Here is a 21,858-nt window from a genome sequence, read left to right as displayed (position 1 = left end):
CTCAGTCACCACAACACAGTCTTTGGCTTAAAATCTTTGACTTAAATATAGATAGATGATCTTGAATCAGTGTGTGAAAATAGTTGGTGATGAGTCTATAAATGACTATAAAAACAACTGCAGCATTTAAGGTTTAACAATTTCATCTGATGTGTCCTTACATTGTCAGGACATTGATCCTGAAGCAGCTGTATTTAGGTATTAATCAAAGTTTTCATATGCATGTGAACATGGTCATTGAGAACTTGACTCTTGATATTGTCAGTGAATTAAAAAAAATACTACAAATGATTACTCAACGAGAAAAACCTCAATATTTAATTTGATGTATATTATTTATTCTTTATATGAAATTCTGATAGCTAGTAAGGTAAATCAATCAGATTTATATAATAGTGTAGCAGTCTACTTATATAAATGTATATAAATATCACTCTGTCTCCCAATAATAGATGATATTTAAAACATTTATAGTTTAAAAACTTTATAGTTTTAAATGTGGGGGCAAAACATAATGTATTGCAATACAATCATGATTAAGAGAAACAAATGAATGTTTCTCAAACAGAACTGAACAACAGGTTTGATGATGCTGATATTAGAGATTTTAGTGTATGAAATATGATACACTATGCTTTATCAGTACTTTGTACACGTCTGGCCAAATGACAGTCATGTTAGATAAACTCTGTTTATTCTTTATAGGTAATATACATAAATATTAAAGTTTACATGCAAAGCTTTTTGTTAAAAATTAGTTACTAGATGAAACAGCTGCAATTAAATGGTCAGATATCAGATAACCTACCGCTAACATAATTCAAGTAGAATGAAAGACATGGCAGAAACAAAACTGTGACTTACTTATTTTAGAATTTACACTTTAATATTAGAGCATTGTATCCCCATTTACCCCTCCACGGGTTTACATTTGGTGAATCTGTCTCCCCCTCCTGTCTCTGTTTCTTTCCTCTATTATTTTCCACTCAGTTTCTCGTGGTTTAAAATGGCGGCGTTGAGCAGCGCCGAGTCCCCACCGCCCGTCTTCAACGGAGACAGCATGAACCGCGATCCGGAGCGGGACCCGGGACTAGACGAGCTGGGCGCGGGGCTCGAATCCGCCTGTCCCGGAGGAGCGGCAAACCCCGAATGTCAACAGGACATTCCCGAGGAGGTACAATGGGGGAGTCAGGGTTGAAGGAGAGCTCGGCTGTTGAGCGGAGCTGGGCTGGATGGAGATGTTCAGGAAACACCGGCTGTAATACGGATCGTGGGGGGATGCAATGCATTGCAGGGGCGCGAGATGATGCACAAATATATAAGTCGACCAAATCTTATATCGGGCGCTTATGCATTTTCGCAAGGTGCATTTCCGAATGACGCCATTTATAATTCTCTCATTGCAGTTCTCTGAGCCAATGTTTATCAGAAGGCCTGTTCGTGTTTCATTGGCTTTATCCCCCCCCCAGACCCCGCTGCATCGCATGCATGCTACGTATCTCACCTTGGGATGCATCGTATTAATGGGAAACTACAGATGCAACGGGAATATATTAACTGCTCGCGTGCATTGTTTTATCTCCTTTGTGTCACCAGCTGGCGCGTTCTGCGAGTCGAATGCATTTACATTTACATTTAAATCTGCAGTGATGTCATTGTGCTCGTGCATTGAGCCCCGCGAACGTTTTATGTTCGTTTTTGATCCCGTGCAAATGTATTGCATTGTGTTTCTTCTAAGCTGTCAACTGTCTGTCTGCACAAATCACCTATGCTGCTGCAGCTGCTGTAAAGGGGCCTTTGCTGTTAGATGCACACTGGGGTATTAATGGGTACATTCTGCACCTTGCAGGAATATCCAGGTTAAGTTAGTAGCTGTATTTAGAAACATGGTCCAAGCTGGTCATTAGCTGGTCGACCATCCACAATGTTCCAGAAACCACCTTAAGCTGGTATTATCAGCTGGTAGTTGGTTTGTTGGCTTTTTACAAACTAAAACCCAACTACAATGTTCCAAAAACTAACTGACTAACTGGTAGCTGTTTTTTTTTTTTTTTTTGGAACATTTCAGCTGGTTTCTGTCTTCTCAAGCAATCAAGAAACCATCTACTTTGCTTCAAAACAGTGCTACCAACTTGAGATGGGTTTACCAGCAGGGCATCCTTTCATTCGGTTTAATTCGGAAAGTTAAAAAAAAGTTTTCTCCGTCATGGAACAGGTCACAAACCTGGTTATTCAGGAAACAGCTTACCTATTTTGCTGGCAGACTAGTTGGATTAAAGGGAAGCTTGTGTAAGTTATCATTATAGGAGTGCTTAATGGTAATTAGATAATTTTTACTGCTGGGTTATACTATCTGATTATACATTGTTCTTGCTGTTTTATAAAAGTAGCTATATATTTACTTTGATTTTACTCATACTTTTGAACGTTGAATTCGCTCTTAAGTTGAAGAGTGGAGCATGATTTCATCTGATTGAACCGTGCATAAAACTAGTTACCAGTTTTATTGATGGTCAGTGCCATAACCACGTAGTGTACACCATATGACTTCCCAATAATTAGATGGGTTATGCTGTGGCATTTTCTTCAAACTTTTGACCTAGAATCTGTTTGGCTACAAATTTGTTTTCGGCATGAATGTCGAAGGAATAATTCACCCAAAAATGTGAATGCTAAAATCTTCAATGGACTATTAACTCTCACAAGTGGTTCGAATTGAACTTGAGAAATGGATCAGTCATTAATTTATAAATCATTCAAATAAATGATTTCGGTGAGTAAGGATTTCATTTTCTGTCTGTTCTTTATACAGCGCTATTTTATGGATTTAGAAGCCTTGGAATATAATATGGTGTTTACGTACGTTTAGAAATTATAGTTCCCTTCTATAAAATTTTATGGGAAATAAAACCAGAGTACAGTCTTTAAAAAATCTGCTTCTGTGTACTACAGAAGAAAGAAATTTGCATAGGTTTGACATGACATGAGTAAATAATGAAAGAATTTTCATTTTTGGGTGAACTTTTCCTTTGTAGAGATGCCTGCAAGTATTTCACATGTATTGAGCTATTTTAAACTGTCTTGGTTATGTTGCATCATGTTGGAAACACGGAGTATATTACCACATGGGGTTTGCTGCTTTAAAAGAAAGGCTTGTAACAAATGTCTGTTTAAGAAGCTGTCAGCAATCTTTGTCTGTCAGGAGTTTATACTGGCAAAACTTCTGAGAAAATCCCTTGTCACAGGTGCCTTTTAGCTATTTCTTGCACTAATTTGACTAGTAGAGCCAGTTTATCTGCACAGTTGATTAGGAATCAAGTGGCAGCTTGACTAGGAATGCAGGATTTTTAATCAGAACTAAAGTTAGATGCACTTAAATGTGCTATTTCAAGAGGCATTCCAAGTTTTTTGACAGTCTGCTGGAAAATTGTTTCTCCAAATGGTGATCATAATAAAGTTTACTTGTAAAGCTTTGTACACTGTCAGATTGTGTTCACTTGGCTGGGACGTTTTCCAGCGAACTTGGAGTATTTTATGATGCTGCTTGTATTGCTTGGCAAATTTGAAAAATGTTTATTGGTTTTTTGGAACAGTACTTTGCTTTGATGTTTCTTTGAGCAAATGCTTGCAACCCATTGCAAAATAGGCTATAATTTTGTAGTACTTTATATTAAGAGAGAAACTCTTATAAAATTGGATATAGTAGTACTTTTTTTATTTCAAATTGCAGTTTATTCCATGAACTTATGCGCAAAAAATACGAATAAAGCACCTTTCCATCCCATGTGATGAAATCGTCACTTCCTGGGAAATTAGCGCAAAATACAGTATATCTGTAATAACTAGAAGTTGGTGGAATTTGTGAAGCCACTGTGTTTTTTTTGTTTGTTTTGTATTGTTTTTTGACCCTCAGAGTGCACAGGCGAAACGCAATAAATGCTGTCAGGTATCTTGCATTTGGAGGTGGATGCCTGGTGTTTGGGAACGCAATCATGTGAGAAAATTCTGGGAGGTCATTACAGCCAACCATTTTTTTTTTATGACAAACTTTGGCTCAGGCATTTCAGAGTTACTAATCCAACATTAGAGATGCTGTGCAATGAAATTTATCCACTGGTTAGTCCAGTTATCCAATCACATCCTCTGTTCAGGCTAGTTTTTTTTTTTTTAGCGTCTAGTGTTTTCATCCAGTGCTTTTTTTCCCCCTGCAATATCCCAAAATTCTCATAAAAAATAGGTGGATTGGAAACAAAGCTAATCATGACCTTATGCACACCAATTGTTCTAAAAATGTGCTATAATTAAAATGTATAAAATCTTTAACAACTAAAAATTTTAGATCATCCATCTCCTGTCAAAAAGTGTCACGAAACAGAATTGGGGGAAAAAAGAAAAAAAAAACAGGTTTCCTGAAGATCTCCCCTGCTTCCATAGGTTTGAAAAAAAGATAGCCCCGCCCTCAAATGCACACCATTGGTGTAGCCAGTGTTGTTTTTTGTCAGGTTGTTTGTGATGCTCAAACAAACAGAGTAAAGGCATGTTCACACAAAGGATGCTAACGATAAAGATATAGTTTTAAAAATCATACACCACAAATATAATGATAACTTCAGAGAAACAATATTGTTGGAATCACTTCCAGAACAATTTTTTTTTTTCTAGCTAATCAACAATAAAAACATTGACAACCAATCAGAATCGATCCTGCAGCACACGCTTATCATGTGGATGCTAATATAGTTACCGTTCTTTGGGTGAACTGGAATTTAGATAGTGCCATCATGTTGTGCAGTGCAGTGTTCATGCTTTTTGGGAAAATAAAACTATAAACGGCATTAAATTGTCTCAGCAAATTAAGTTAAGGACTGGACAAAGCATTTAACAAAATGTAATACACTCTTCAGTTGAAGCAAGCTGATGCATTTTGAAGCTGTTTCTTTGCTAGAGCTCACTTACTTCACACCTCAGACTTAATTAATATTGCACATTTTCTGTGGGCAGGGCCAGAGACAGCCATCGAGTGTCAGTTTTTACAGCTAAGTGAAGACAAGCAAGTGATTCTTTATTAGATTTAGCACAGTTGTAAGGGTCTTCATTCAAAGGCTCAAACACTTGGCCAATCAGTAGAACCTTCTCATAAAAAGGAAGCTGGGAAATTCTGGTTTGATAACTGTCATTTTCTTTGCAGATATGGAACATCAAACAGATGATTAAGTTAACGCAGGAGCACCTAGAAGCCCTTTTAGATAAGTTTGGAGGAGAACACAATCCGCCATCTATATACCTGGAGGTGAGTTGGCCTGAGTTGGGGTGAGTTGACAAAGAGTTGCTGTCATGGGTGTGATGTGAAAGGTGTGTTACTATACCAAAAAAGTTAATTTTGATGTTCTAAATGAAGAATATAATAAATGAAGTGATTATGATACCATCTTCTTTAGTTAACTTTTGGGCTTTGTTCTAAACTCTAGTGAGCTGCCTAAATAGGCAGCATTTTAAAGCAGAACGAAGTAACTTTTTTACCTTCATAAATAGTTTTCTATGTCCTTACGATGGTTAATTGACTTGTAGTGGTGTGTTTGAGGCGTGCACTAACCCCCTCTGGCACGTCTATGCCAAAAAACAGTTGAGCTGCGCTGACCCGACACAACCTGTAGGGGGAGCTTCGCAAATCTTACTGAGTTCTGCTTTAAGGCTTGTCTGGCTATCACCAGACCAAGCTCAATTTAAAATTGAACATTGGTCTGGGGAGTTTGTATGTATTTTCTACTGCATAAGAGGCGTGATCAACGAGCATTATTCACGCAATTGGATAGTCCTTCAACCAATCAGATCAACGATCCGGGTGACGTACTTTGCAGAGCGATATTGGTTTATAGCAATGATCAGCGGTTTGCAGAAGCAGCAATGGCATCGAGCGATTTTTGCAGGTTGTGCAAAAAAAAAACATGAAAGTGAGTGGTATTTCCTCCCAGTCGAGCGATTTGTTTGCTAAACTAAAGAAGTCATTTAGCATCATTGAGAGGTTAAAAGGAATTTGATTGACGGTTGTGCGAGAGACGTCATCGTGTTATACCCGCCCAGAGCCATAGAAAGAGCTCTGTACTTGCCAATAGCGAGCAAGGTGGATAAGCCAGTCTGTGATTGGTTCCCGCAAAAGTGTAACAGATGCAGCAGAAATGAATGTACGGGTTTCCAGACTGAGTTGCCGGGCGAAATCAAATCGCCGGCAGATCAGGCTGGGTTTACCCAGTCTACTTTAAGGCATCATAGGCAACACAAAGGCTGTTTCAAAAGTTAAGCATCTTTAAAGGGATAGTTCACCCAAAAATGAAAATTTGATGTTTATCTGCTTACCCCCAGGGCATCCAAGATGTAGATGACTTTTTTTCTTCAGTCGAACGCAAATTATGATTTTTAACTGCAACCGCTGCCGTCTGTCAGTCAAATAATAGCAGTGATTGGGAACTTGAACAATAAGAGTCGAAAAAACTTCCATAGACAAATCCAAATTAAACCCTGCGGCTCGTGACGGCACATTGATGTCCTAAGACACGAAACGATCGGTTTGTGCGAAAAACCGAACAGTATTTATATCATTTTTTACCTCTAATACACCACTATGTCCAACTTCGTTCAGCTTCCGGCTAGTGAGGTCTGATCGCGCTCTGACAACGGAAGTGATGTCTCGCGCTCATTGAAGTATATGGGCGAGACATCACTTCCGTCATCACAATGCGTTTTTTGACCTCACTAACAGGAAGCTGAACGAAGTTGGACATAGTGGTGTATTAGAGGTAAAAATTATATAAATAATGTTCGGTTTCTCGCACAAACCGATCGTTTCGTCTCTTAGGACATTAATGTGTCGTCACGAGCCGCAGGTTTTAATTTTGATTTGTCTAAGCAAGTTTTATTTACTGTTATAGTTGAAGTTCCCATCTACTGCTATTATTTGACTGACAGACGGCAGCGGTTGCAGTTTAAAATCATAATTTGCGTTCGACTGAAGAAAAAAGTCACCTACATCTTTTCCTACAAATTTTCATTTTTGGGTGAATGATCTGAAATATAATTCAATAGTTATAAAAAATAAAATAAAAAATGCACTTTTCCCTAATATTTACTTTTTATGCTTATTAGAGTACTTAGCTTAGCAACACTCTAGTGGAAAACTTTTCTATGAAACGATAGTTGTTGCCTACATAAAACATCATCACACCATGACAGTTAAGATGCTGCTTGGATGGGTATCTGCCTGTCTAGGGATTTTGGCAAATAATTAAAATTTCTGAATTAATTCAAAGGAGGAAAAGAACTGATGAAGTATTTTGTTGAAGCTGTAAAATTACCCCTCTTGTGTATGCAATAACAGCTAATGCATAACCTCAGATCTTTATCCTCCAACAGGTGCAAAACATGAGCGTTTATGCGAAGCGTTCATAAAGTCTTAATGATTTATTTCCTCCACGCCACAGGCCTATGAGGAGTACACTAGTAAGCTGGATGCATTACAGCAGCGGGAACAGCAGCTTTTGGAGGCCATTGGAAATGGAACAGAGTTCTGCTCCTCGCCTACACCCACCCTGCTGGATGTGAAGGGACCGGGTGCCCAAAGTGCCCCCATTGCCCCAAACACCTTGGCTGTCCTGCAGACCCCCACTGACGCAACACGAGGGAATCCCCGCTCCCCCCAGAAACCCATCGTAAGGGTTTTCCTGCCCAACAAACAGAGGACAGTGGTGAGTTGTTGCTGGATATTATTTGTTGCTGAATACTTGGTACTGTTTTGCTATATTAGGGGTGTAAAACGATACCCTCATGTCATGATTCGATACATATCGCGATACAATATTATTACGAAACTCCAAGACATGGTAAATGGTTAAAAAAATATATATATATTGTTGATATTTTGAGTATTACATTGGGGGTGGAAATGAATAGGCTTGGATTTGGTGCTGGTAACCCAATGCACAGGACAGTGGTGACACCAGAATAAAAATATTCATGACTCTGTAGCTGAAAATACAGAATTATTTTAGATGAATATGCTTGCACTCTGTCACTGACTAGATATATTTAAAATAATATAGTTTACATAGTTTTTACATAGTTCACAGTGCATTAACTAATGTTAACAAATGAAACCTTATTGTTTTTGCTTAATAAGATTAAGAGAAAACTGTTATTCGTTTTCATGGTAACACTTTATTATGGCAACCATAATCGCACTCTCTCAATATTCAAAGTGCAAATAAGACCACATTTTTCTTTGATACAGAGCTGAGAGATGGTTACAACTACACTGCCCAGCCTAAAATAGCTTTCATATTGAGAGATATCTGCATTCATCAGGGAGCCGCTTTCAAAATGCGGGGTATTGAGATCGCGTTTGAATGCGCGCTCGCGTTTACTTTCACTTTCAGCGATCGCGCGTAACTCTGTAAATATGGAGCGGCGGCGTTCGTTATCCAATTGAATTAAATGTTTTTTATTTAAATACAAAGCAAAGCGACAGTGGAGGCATAATGTAAACGTAGCGGTGGCATATTCTTTCCTAATCATCCTAACAATCTGTCATGGCAACATCACGAGACACGTAACACGAGATCTCGTCACACCCCTAATAAATAGACACACATACAGGTATAAAGTTTAGAAATATATATGCATGTATTATAAATATATATTTATATATATTTTATATTACATATAAACATAAATATTTTATATATAAATATATACATGAATGTGTGTGTATTTATATATACATAATTATTATACACAGAACACACATATATATTACATAAACACAGACTTTTATTTTGCAAATGATTAATCGCGATTAATTGTTGCAGCCCTAATATAAATACTATACTAGTATGTAAACAATACTAATTTAATACTGGCGATTTAAGAAGTTCTGTCATGAATGGAGATGGTAGAATATTTTGACAATATTTCACATTAAGGTTTCAGGCAGGGCTTTAAAAAGAGGTTTTTGAAAGGAATTTCCACTCCAAGCAGATTGTAGAGCGGTGGGAGTCCATGGGAAATGAGCGAATATAGGTGACCCCCTTTATTTTGATTATCTGCTCAGCTTGTCTCTGTTGGTTTAGCAAAGAGAAGCGGCCATATGAATAGGAGCCAAGAAATCAAACGTGCCCAGATGTAACCACACAGTCTCACTGTACGGAGATGAAAGTTACTTGAGTAAGTGGTTTATGTATGTGTTTCAGGTTCCAGCTCGTTGTGGGATGACTGTGAGAGACTCCTTAAAGAAGGCTCTGATGATGCGAGGCCTGATCCCAGAATGCTGTGCGGTCTACAGAGTTCAGGATGGGTAATAACTGTTTTAATCATCACAAGTGCAAAAAAAAAAAAAAATCACAATGGCAACCATACTTCACATTTAATGTCTGTGCCCCCCACATTAGGGAGAAGAAGCCTATTGGCTGGGACACAGACATTTCCTGGTTGACGGGGGAGGAGCTCCATGTTGAGGTTTTAGAGAATGTGCCACTGACGACCCATAATTTTGTGAGTATGATGAAAGTGACCACAAGCTGTGGCTTAAAATAGATCTGAAATGACAAAGAGGAAATTAGAGCCAACTGTTGACATGTTTTAGGAGTGGTCATTTCAATTCTTGATTTTACTCTTCTTAAGTGTCTTAAAGACACATTGACCTCTTTCTCATCCACCTTGACTGTAATATATTGTGCTCTGGAAACATCCAGATTCTTCGTAATGATTCAAAGCGTTATTTCTGTGACTGAACAGGTGCGAAAGACCTTCTTCACGCTGGCGTTCTGTGACTTTTGCCGGAAGCTGTTGTTTCAAGGCTTCCGCTGCCAGACGTGCGGCTACAAGTTCCACCAGCGCTGCAGCACAGAGGTCCCGCTCATGTGTGTCAACTATGATCAGCTGGAGTGAGTGCTCATGGGAATATTTTCACTTCTGCATTGTGAAATTTGATCCATACATAATACACAGTGAAATAAAGCATGTACATAATATTTAAATTAAATAATAAAACAAACAGTTTTTTCTTCTATATTTTTATTCACTGTGTTTGGAATATTTTGCATCCTATGTATAGTTTTTTGTGCTGTGGCTAATTAATTATGCATAATATGTTTGTACTGTTCTAATTATTATTTATATTTTTGTTCAGTTTACTGCTGGCATCAAAATTTCTGGTGCACCACCCTATTACCCAGGAGGAGGCGTCATCAGAGGGCACGACACCCATTTCAGAGATGTGCCCCTCCCTCCCTCCATCCGAGTCCACTGGGTAAGAATTTATAATTAATATATATTAATATAATATATAAAAAAAATCTATTTTATAGAGACATCAGTACCAGTGATCCTGGCCTTCATTCATAAAAAGATGCCATTAAGTTTTTTCTTCATTAATTTCGAGAGTAACTGTGAAATTATTAAAATATAAAATATTAAAAACTCCAATTACAGAAAAAAAATGTGCAATTAGCTTTTTTTTAATAGATTGACAGCACTTATTAATACATACACACACACATATGTATTATGTAATTCATGTGTAATTATATAATTATAATATTAATATATATATATATACACATACACTTTACATATACATTATTTTTATGTATGTGTGTGAGATTTTTACAAATGTTTTTGAAAGACACTCACCAGGGCTGCAATATTTTGATCAAAAATACAGTAATATTGTTAAATATTATCACAATTTAAAATAACTTTTTTTCTATTTTGATGTACTTTAAAATGTAATTTATTCCTGTGATGGAAAAGCTGAATTTTCAGCAGCCGTACTCTAGTCTTCAGTGTCACATGATGCTTCAGAAATCAAAATCATCTTTTGCAAAAAAACAACAAAAGAAAAAACACCTTACTGGACCCAACTTTTGTATGGTAGTGTATACATGTTTTGTCATGTAATATTTTTAATATTTAAATTGCAGTGTAGTTAGTTACTGCTGCTGCGTCTTTTAGTTGGGAAAAATTAAGGGTCATCTAAAGTATATACTTTAGTGTGTTAGTGACTTTAACAGTGATTTTAATTATGCACTATTCAAAACTGAATTGTGCTCTCCTGTCTTTTTTTCTCTAGGTCTCTGTGCCATCCTACTGTGTCCCCGTCCAAATCCATCCCTATCCCACAGACCTTCAGACCTGGAGAGGAGGACCACCGCAACCAGTTTGGCCAGAGGGATCGCTCTTCCTCGGCCCCTAACGTCCATATCAACACCATCGAGCCGGTCAACATTGACGTGAGAACTGGACAGTTGAACAGCTGATAAATATATTTTAGTCAAAGGGATTTAATGCATTTTTAATAATTCTAATGTAGGTCCCACTTCCTGAATCTAAAAAAAAAAAGAATATTATATAAAAGGTGAACTATTTAGTAATATGACAAAATATTAACATAATAATAATAATAATAATTGATGTGTGCTTTTACTTTAAATGCATTATATTAATATTATTTATTAATAAATGTATTTATATTAAGTGTTACAGTTGCCCTCAACCACTGCATCACCTCCATTTATTTTGTAAAGTTTATTATAATCTCTATAAAGTCTCTGTTTCTTATACTACCAAAAAAACGTAAGGAACATTTGTGTAAAAAGTTACAATTGGCCCAGACTCTCCAAGTCCCTGCTAATCTGTGTTATTCCTGTACAGGATTTGATCCGTGATCAAGGCTTACCGAGGTCAGATGGAGGTAAGGGCTGTCCGAAACAGAAATCATACACTAAGACACACTGAATTCAAATGGCTTTCCGTCATCCCATGTCTTTGTGCTATCTCTGTGTCATTGGCCTTTAGAAGTTTGGGATAGCTGATCCATTTCACCCTGCCTGCTATTAAAGCTGACAAACAGGCCTTTCTCTCCCCTGTCCGCTTTGTGAACTGCTTCTGCCCTTTTCTTTATCAATAGCGGCCTGCTGTAAACTACTAATTCCTAATCGGTGTTCTCAAAACCTACCCCCCTGTCCTTTCTGTTTCAAAACATGTCCCAGAACATTATAAATAAACATCCGGTCATCATTTACTCACCTTCATGTTGTTCCAAACCCGTGCAACTTTTTTTTTTCTCTCTGTGGAACATAAAAGAAGATGTTTAGAAGAATGTTCAAGCTGCTCTTTTCCATAAAACAAATGTAAATTTAAAAGCATAAAAGAAATGGAATGACACGAGGTGAATAAATGATAACACAATTATCATTTCTGAGTGAACTATCCCTGACAGACTGTATACAGAAATAAATAAAAACTGGCTCTGTAATTCACTTGATCATCTCTAATCAAGCTCTGAGAGTAGACACAGGATTTTGGTAGTGGGTGACAGGAAGTGCACCTGAGCTTCGGGGGCCAGTGATCCCGTGTCTGTCTCTCTCCCCCCTGCAGCCCCCTCGCAACACCCAGCCCGCTGCTTGAGGAAGAACCGAACACGGACCTCAAGCCCCCTTCTGTCCTCCCACCCCAATGACATTGTCTTTGATTTTGAGCCTGAGCCAGTGTTCAGAGGTAGATAGGCCTTTGTGCGTGGCTGTGTCCCACACCTTGTCTCGTCCTTTGCTTGTCTGTCTGTTTATCTGTCTTTGTTGATGTATTTCACTCCTCCTTGTTTGAATTTTCACGTTCTCTGCCACTCTGACACACGCGCTTTTTGACACAAGGGCTGCAATCACTTTTTCTCAACTCGACACTACAAACTCTCTTAGTAAGGCAATATATATGGTGCATATATCAAATTTAGACATTTTAGAAGTATAGGTCCCTCTCTTTTAAATGATAATGTATCGGTCAGTGTTAAATATATAGGTCAGTATAAGTGTGCCCATTTACTCCTTTTTAAATTTAGATTGCCATTGTCATTTTCTAAAGCTCACTTAATGTTTAAAACAAAAAATTATTAAATAACACTGTTAAATGTAATCTTTAGCAAATCTCAAAATGTACATTTCATATTGTATATTATAATTTTTTATTTAAAAAATATATAATTTTTTAAATTTTATTTAGCATTTTGTATTTTTTAATTTTAAAATCAATACTATTTTATCTAAATTTTTTAATTTGTATATTTTAATTTTAATTTGTTTAATAATTTGATTTGCTTTTGTCATTTTTGTTAGCATTTTTCAATTCAGCTTAATATTATTTAGTTTTAGCTTCTTAAAATCAGTTTTAGGATATTTAGTACTTCAACATTGTATTTTATGCTAAGGTAACATTTCTAATTTAAGTTTTTTTCATCTAATATTTATACTAAGGATTTTTATAACAACAATATAAAAAATGTTTTCGGTGCATCCCTACTTACAATACTTTTGCGTACATATTTGTGTGATATATTTTTGATATACTTTTAGATATTGGCTTTTCGGAAAGAGAGGGGATGTGGCTCAGGATTTGTTAGTATACTTTATATTTGAGGCATGCTTCGCTCACAGCCTCGTTTCACACTGCATGGGCTGTGACTTGCCCCTTTCCTCTCTTTCTCTCCCCCATGTGACTCTACACAATATTTTATTCCTTTCCTTCTGTCTCCTTCCCCTCTTATTCTGTTTCTCTCTTCTTTGGCTCCCATTTTTCCCATTGAAGTAACTTTTTATGTTCTTTCTCGACTTCTCGCAATGCCAGGCTCCACAACAGGCCTGTCGGCCACACCTCCTGCCTCCCTGCCTGGTTCCCTGCCCAATGTGAAGGTGTCTAAATCACCGTGCCAACCAAGGGAGCGGAAGCCATCGTCTTCATCTGAGGACCGCAATAAAATGGTGATTTTTCTGACCTCACTTGGCACATTTAGTCTAGGTCAAAGGTCATTTTAATCTATTTTGTCTAATATTTTGGTCTGTAGAAAACTCTGGGTCGACGGGACTCGAGCGATGATTGGGAGATCCCAGAAGGTCAGATCACCCTAGGCCAGCGGATAGGATCTGGCTCCTTTGGAACAGTCTACAAGGGGAAGTGGCACGGTGGGTCCTGTGAGAATATTAACGGCCTTTGGACTTTAGATTAATAAGGAATATACAGAAAAGACTAAATGTCTGTCTTCCTCTTCCTCACAGGTGATGTGGCGGTAAAGATGTTGAATGTCACAGCCCCCACTCCACAGCAGCTACAGGCCTTTAAAAATGAAGTGGGTGTCCTCAGGTAAGATATTCCTTAAAATTGCTCATAATTTCAAAATCAGGGACAGTATTTGTCCAAATTGAAGGTTTCAGGTAATGTGTTCAACTCATGTACTTTTTGTTTGTTTGTTTTAATTACGAATACCATTTATTTTTAATGTTTATTACAAGAAAATAATCAAGAGTTTTAAACTATCCCCATTTTTGGGGACAAGGTTGCAAAAATCAATTTATTTTAATTTCATTAAATAGTTCAATTCACATAAACAATTAAATTGCATATAAAAAAAACTCTTAAATTGACCTCTTAAAGGGTTAGTTCACTCGAAAATGAAATTTGTCATTAATTACTCACCCTCCTTTCATTTCAAACCTGTAAGACCTTTGTTCATCTTTGGAACACAAATGTAGATATTTTTGTTGAAATCCAAGAGTTTTTTTTTTTTATCCCCCATAGAAAGCAACTTAATTACTACATTCAAGGTCCAGAGTAGTAGTAAAAACATTGTTAAAATATCAACGTGACTTCAGTGGTTCAACCTTAATGTTATGAAGCAACGAGAATACTTTTTGTGTGCAAAAACAAAACAAAAGTAATGACTTCATTCAACAATTTACCGGTATCAGTACTTTTGACAGCCCCTAGAGTTATACAAAAGCTTATTGCGTAATTACATTGCTTTCAATGGAGGATTAAAAACCTCTTGGATTTCATCAAAAATATCTTAATTTGTGCTCAGAAGATGAACCAAGTTCTTAAGGGTTTGGAATGACATAAGGGTGAGTAATTAATGACAGAAATTTCATTTTTGGGTGAACTAACCCTTTAAAGGAACACTCCACTTTTTTTTAAAAATAGGCTCATTTTCCAACTCCCGTAGAGTTAAACAGTTGAGATTTAACGTTTTCGAATCCATTCAGCCGATCTCCGGTTCTGGCGGTACCACTTTTAGCATATCTTAGCATAGTTCATTGAATCTGATTAGACCGTTAGCATCGCGCTTAAAAATGACCAGAGAGTTTCGATATTTTTCCTATTTAAAACTTGACTCTTCTGTAGTTAAATCGTGTACTAAGACCGACGGAAAATAAAAAGTTGTGATTTTCTAGGCTGATATGGCTAGGAACTATACTCTCATTCAGGCGTAATAATCAAGGAACTTTGCTGCCGTTCCATGGCTACAGCAGTGCAATGATATTACGCAGCGCCTGTGAGCCTCTGCTTGCACAGGGAACGTGCCTTGCAACCATGGAGACGTTTGTGAGAGACGCTGCGTAATATCATGATACGGCAGCAAAGTTCCTTGATTATTACGCCGGAATGAGAGTATAGTTCCTAGCTATACCAGCCTAGAAAATCGCAACTTTTCATTTTCCGTCGGTCGTAGTACACGATTTAACTACAGAAGAGTCAAGTTTTAAATAGGAAAAATATCGAAACTCTTTGGTGATTTTTAAGCGCGATGCTAACGGTCTAATCAGATTCAATGAACTATGCTAAGCTATGCTAAAAGTGGTACCGCCAGAACCAGAGATCGGCTGAATGGATTCGAAAACGGTAAAACTCAACTGTTTAACTCTAGGGGAGTTGGAAAATGAGCCTATTTTCAAAAAAAGTGGAGTGTTCCTTTAAGATTGCCTATCAATATGAAGGTTAAGCACTTCCTTTCACTGACCATTGATTTTATTGTATTAAGAGTTTCTTATCATTCATTAGGTGATGAAACTTAAAACAAAAAAGGAAAATATTGTAACAATTATGCATTTCATAATCGTAAATGACTATCATAAAGTGTTTTTATACATGTAGGTTTAAGTTGCAGATTAGTATTTGAACATTTGCTAAAAAAAAAAAAAATCAATTATTTATAAACCTTGTATATTTTGTCATTAAATGTTAGGCTAATCTCAAAAACACGAAACTATGTGCTACCTAGGGTTGTCACGGTAACAAAATTTCAGATGTCGATACCAATACCAGTCAAATTTCACGGTTCTTGGTACCAATTTTGGTAATGTACCAAAAAAAAAAAAAAAAACAGGAGTATTTGAAAGCAGCCGTCTATCAGCGGGTACTGGATTGACCCAGTACTCGGTATTACCGGTATTTCCAGTAAAATGTATCAACTTCGTACCAAGGTACAGGTACTTTTGACAGCTCCTAGGGTTATACCAAAGCTTATTGAAAATTCTTTATCTCCCATAGGAAAACCCGCCATGTGAATATCCTGCTCTTTATGGGCTACACCACCAAACCCCAGCTGGCTATAGTTACACAGTGGTGTGAAGGCTCGAGTCTCTACCATCACCTGCACATCATCGAGACCAAGTTTGAGATGATCAAGCTGATTGACATTGCCCGTCAGACAGCCCAGGGCATGGAGTGAGTCACTGGATCCATTGGATCCTAATGTTTAGGAATAAAGAATCCGTTTAGCCTTCAATAGAACGCGTGAAACCTGCTGCCATCATGATACTAAACTCTTCAGGTTATAATGCATCTAACACTTTTAAATAATTTCTATCCACAGCTATCTGCACGCCAAGTCCATCATCCATAGAGATCTGAAGAGTAACAGTATCCTTTGTAATTCATGACTGATTTGTAGCTTTCAAATGTCTTGGAAGGAAAAAAAACAAAAATTTATAAATATAACTTTTTAGATCACTATTGATAGGTATATGAAATTATGTGCACATACATACGCTTCTATATTAGCCTTAACTCCACCTCCCTAGATATCTTTTTGCATGAGGATCTAACGGTAAAGATCGGTGATTTCGGTCTGGCTACAGTGAAGTCCCGCTGGAGTGGCTCGCACCAGTTTGAGCAGCTTTCTGGCTCTATCTTGTGGATGGTGAGTGAAGGCACATGTCCTAGCTATGAGTATTTCTTTTGCACTGACATTTGCATCTGGACTGACTCATTGGTCTGCTCCAGGCTCCAGAGGTGATCAGACTGCAGGATAAAAACCCATACAGTTTCCAGTCGGATGTCTACGCGTTCGGCATTGTGCTCTATGAGCTCATGTCAGGGGCTCTGCCTTATTCCAACATCAACAACAGAGACCAGGTGAACCTCTTATCAGTGCATTTAATTAGTTCAGATGATTGAAATTTATGACCAGTGATTGTTTGTTTTTTTTGCTCCTTGAGACTTTTTTGCCCTAATTTATTGTCTAAATTTGATTATATAATCATCACTACTTCAAAATGTTAATGTACTGTATGTGTAATGTACTAGTAGTAGGATGCCTATGACACAAATCAAGTCTTTTCTGAAGGATTACTGCAAATATCTGAATCTCTCTTAATCCAGATTATCTTTATGGTTGGCCGGGGTTACCTTTCCCCTGACCTGAGCAAAGTGCGCAGTAATTGCCCAAAGGCCATGAAGAGACTTATGGCAGATTGTTTGAAGAAAAAGCGAGAGGAGAGACCTCTTTTCCCTCAGGTAATGTTGTGAACACCTGTTGGACCTCTACATGCCCTTGACAGATGGCAGGCGAATTGGAGAAAGCTGAAGGATGTTGCCACAAGATGGCATTAGAGTGTCATTAACAGAATGCAGCTTTGAATTTGATATACTTTGATTTGAAATTTCTTGAATATACATTTTATTGCATGTTGTGTGTGTGTGTGTGTGTGTGTGTGTGTGTGTGTGTGTGTGTGTGTGTATAGGCGAGTCAATATTCTGATCGTATTTTTTTTTTTTTTCTTCTTCCAAGCACATTTTACCAAATCCTTACCAAATCTTATTTTATGTATGTATATATCATCTATTTATGGCAGATCCTGGCCTCCATTGAGTTATTGGCACGCTCTCTGCCCAAGATCCACCGCAGCGCTTCTGAACCGTCCCTTAACCGCGCTGGCTTTCAGACAGAGGACTTCAGCCTGTACGCCTGCGCTTCCCCCAAGACGCCCATTCAGGCTGGTGGCTATGGCAAGTACACCGAGACAAACGTTGTACGTTTTGACTGGTATTGCATTAATTGGTAAGAAAACTGATAAAAATTGGTCCTTTGTGTCCCCTTTTAGGTGAATTCTCAGCGTTTAAATAGTGCTGCAAATCCTAAAACTCCATCCCTTGTCAGTTTTTACGACGTCTTGTGTTCCTACGGTGGGTTCATCCATAACACAGAAAAGGACTAGTTTTCAAAGAATGTGCTGTTTTTCTTCCTCTTTACCTGAAGAGCTACGGCCTCAATGGAATTGTTTTAAAATAAAAAGATCTCTGCAGGGTGTCATTGCTGAATTTACAAAAATGTCATAAACATCACATAGGACAACTCGATAATGCAGCGAACAAAAAATGACTGATGCGATAAACCAATGCCTGGTCACTGGAAAGAAAAAGGCATAGATTGTGGAGGGGGATAAAATATTGTCCCCAAGAAGATAGATGAATGGGGTTGGGATGAATGATATTGGAGCACAAGCCCCGCCTTCGCTCCGCCCCAGGAGGGGAAGAACACACAGCACTGTCCAATCAGAAAACAGGGTCCATATTTGGACCAGTGGCATGGAATGACGGAAAAATTGGCATAAGAGCAAGGACGTCAAGTCGCAGTCGTGGAGAGGTGCTGGATATTTGGAGATAACTTGAACGATATTTAGAAATGTTTCTTTCTCTTGCAACGAGTTTGTTACGTAACGTTGCCTGTGGCTGGAGTTGCTAATAATACCTTCTTTTTTTTCCCCAGGGTCATATGTTGTAGATAAACAGACCCTTGTATTTTTTTATTTTTTTTTACAGGCAGTTTGTGAGCAGGGGTAAATGAAGCAACCATTGAAAAGACCTCTTTTTTTTTTTTTTTTTTTATAAATATATTCTGTAGGTTCTTTGATTTTAATTTTTCATCAAGGCAAACTCTAGTATCTTTAATTTTACATTTCACATCCCCATGAATGCCCCACACAAAGAAGCCTGGGTACATGTTTTTAGCCTCTTTTGGATTGGCACAAATTCCATCAGACATTTCCAAGGTGGGCAAAATCAAAGTGTATTCTAGAGAATGAGATTCAGTTTTATTTTCTTTTGCTGACTTATAGTAGCTGACGTCATGTTTCTGAATAAGTCAAAGGTCATATTTGAAGTTTCTTGTAGAAAAAACCCACTGTATAAAGCAAACACGAAGCCTTGCTATGGAGTTCAGATGTGGGCGTATTTCAGATGTATTTCTGTACTTTTCACTACAACTTTATGCTTAAACTGTTGTTATTAGAAGCCATTCCTTTGAGGCCATAACGGTTAGCTGATGTTTTTTTTTTTTTTTTTTTTTAATTTGGTCCATCCACAAGTCATGTGATTCTTTGGACCTTGCACCGCTGGATTCATTCCGATATGTTTGTTCACGGGTCATAGCTTTTTTTTTTTTTTTTTTAAGTTTTCATATAGTTTTTTCTTGTGTTATAGACAGGCAGGCCTGCAAAGTTACATTAATTTATATTGCTTTAATTTTATTACTTTTTGTTCACTGATGTTTCAAACTCTTGGAGAGGTGTGTTTATATATATATATATATATATATATATATATATATATATATATATATATGTACACACATTTTCTCACTCATTCTGTGATTTTGCTGAATGCTGAAATGGACATTACGCAGTGTGTCTGTGCACTTTGTATAAATGATTGATGCAGATAAGCAGTTTTGCCTTTTTAAAGACTTAATATATTTTGTCATATGAAGAGGTTAAAAGGATTGCAAAAGGAATTTCAAAAGCAGGCAGGGCCATAGGACACTAAAAACCAAAGCTTAATCCAACCTCCTAACACCATCTGTGTCCACATTCGCCATTGCCAGAGAATGGCTATATGGATCTTCGACCAAATCGTTTCACCCTATGATACAAACAGGCTTCCTCGGTTCCTGCTCGCAAAGTGCAACAAAATGGCGGCTCTTCGTTTCACCTTGGCCCAAAGACTTCTGCGTCAACCCTCTAGCATAGCTTTGGGCTGTAGTGACACTAGCACTGTGTAGCCCTGAAGTTCGCCTAGACACTGTGGACGGTGGAAGTGTCCTCGTAGGAATGCTTTTCATTATTTTGGCCTCTTCGTATTGAAAAATGTGGCTCCACCTCCTTTTTTTTTTTTTTTTTCCTATATGAAATGATGCATTTTTGCTTTCGGCTCCACAAAATGCTTGATGTTGCACATATAACTGAGGCTCTGCGCTTGGTTCACCAATCGTGCTCTGTTACAAAAGCGAGGACACATACGCCAACTTCTTGCTTCTGTTGAGATGGATTGATTTATTTATTTTGAGTCTCTTTTTATTTTTATAAGGACGATGCTCTGTGAATTGGTTCCGCCACTTAAACTTGCCATTAAGGAGAGAGGAGCTCCATGGATCCTGTTGATCGTGACGGTGGTCACTGTTTTCACATGTATAGTTTCTGACGAGACGTTTGAATGGACTTGTTCTCAGATTAAGCTGGCAAACCTATCATGGGTTGCGTATGGAGATAGTAGAGGTGTATTTTAAGAGTGCTGTATTTATTTTCTATGGGAATGTTACTGAAGAGGTCTGACATGAGAAGGACTGTTCCTTCTTGACTGGAATACTTGGGGACATACTTATTTACAACTCAGAGATATATATCTCTGATATATATCCTCTAAAACCATTTTTCTTTCACTCTCCAAAACCCAATTTTATTTGCTTTTTAATGCCTTCACCAAAAACGTCCATATCACATTCCTTTCTGTTGCCTTGCCTGCACTTTAAACCCCCGACCCCACCCCAGTACAAGTTCATTCAAGTGAGAACTATCATACAAATGTTTGGGAGACTCTTTTCATCTGTAAATAGCTGTATAAAGGAAGTACTGTCCGTCTGCTAGGAGGCATGGAGATAACAACAATGAAATGACTTCAAACGTTTCAACTTAAGAAATAATGGTTAAGAAAAGACATTTTGATAGATGAAATTCTGAGAAAATATTTCTGTGTAAAAATATTTAAGACTGTATTATATAAAAGGAAAAAGAGCTTAATGTATTTGTTGTGAATATGAAAAAACTGATATATTAAAGAAGTGCATGAAAACTGTGTAATGCTTTTGTGCGTTTATTTTCCATTTCATTTGAAATTAAATGTAACTCACTGCTTGCTTTTACAAGCTGTCACAGATCTTGACACTATTCACCCCTATACTTTTTTTTTTTTTTTTTTGGCTAACAAAGTACGTTTGGTAGCGCTTTTGGAAAGTTTATGAGGAGTTGCCTTTCTCTCACTAGTTCTGCCCACTTTTTTCTTACTTGGCCCCTCCAAATCCTTTGTTTCAGTCCTTAAGAAGAGATGCTTTGTCACTTTATGTAAGTTAGGTTACCTAACAGACGTTATCCTCGCTAAAGTCTTTTCGGAAGCCTTTTTTCATCTTTAGATAAAATAAAAGATAAAGTTTGCATATTTTGGAAGCCATTAGACACTAAATGCTTGCTGCAACATCCATGGGTGAGTAAATACAAGTCTAATTTTAAATTTAAGGAAAGTAAATATATAATTTTTTTGTTTTCCAGATTTTATATACTATTTAGTGTCTGATATATATTCATGGTGCATGTATGATGAACCGTAGCTAATCAAAAGCTGTGAATGTAGTGCAACACTGCTCAATTTATAAGGAAAGTAAAACATGATACGAGTTCTCAACTTTTCAGGATTTGTGACTGGATCCTGCATATC

General features: G+C 37.4%; 1 protein-coding gene across 2 annotated transcripts; it reads left to right on the top strand.

Annotated features, from left to right (window-relative positions):
• Window positions 1-982: 982 nt before the first annotated feature.
• Window positions 983-21,212, top strand: braf (B-Raf proto-oncogene, serine/threonine kinase). Of its 2 annotated transcripts, XM_067391772.1 has the most exons (20): window positions 983-1,174; window positions 5,189-5,290; window positions 7,476-7,739; window positions 9,240-9,343; window positions 9,438-9,540; window positions 9,784-9,932; window positions 10,178-10,297; window positions 11,120-11,279; window positions 11,701-11,740; window positions 12,427-12,546; window positions 13,666-13,799; window positions 13,883-14,000; window positions 14,094-14,178; window positions 16,363-16,539; window positions 16,688-16,734; window positions 16,896-17,014; window positions 17,098-17,229; window positions 17,476-17,610; window positions 17,949-18,102; window positions 18,198-21,212. In XM_067391772.1, exons 1-20 carry the CDS (start codon window positions 1,007-1,009, stop codon window positions 18,218-18,220), a joined length of 2,454 nt encoding a protein of 817 aa, XP_067247873.1. In that variant the 5' UTR covers window positions 983-1,006; the 3' UTR covers window positions 18,221-21,212. The 2 variants fall into 2 exon arrangements, with proteins under 2 accessions (XP_067247873.1, XP_067247872.1); XM_067391771.1 differs by lacking the exon at window positions 12,427-12,546 and having other exon boundaries at window positions 1,006-1,174.
• The last annotated feature ends 646 nt before the right edge of the window (window positions 21,213-21,858 follow it).

The sequence above is a fragment of the Chanodichthys erythropterus genome, chromosome 8 (genome assembly GCF_024489055.1).
Source record: "Chanodichthys erythropterus isolate Z2021 chromosome 8, ASM2448905v1, whole genome shotgun sequence".
Classification (NCBI taxonomy): domain Eukaryota; kingdom Metazoa; phylum Chordata; class Actinopteri; order Cypriniformes; family Xenocyprididae; genus Chanodichthys; species Chanodichthys erythropterus.
The sequence above is the reverse complement of the archived record's forward strand: the minus strand, read 5'-3'. Positions and strand labels throughout refer to the sequence as shown.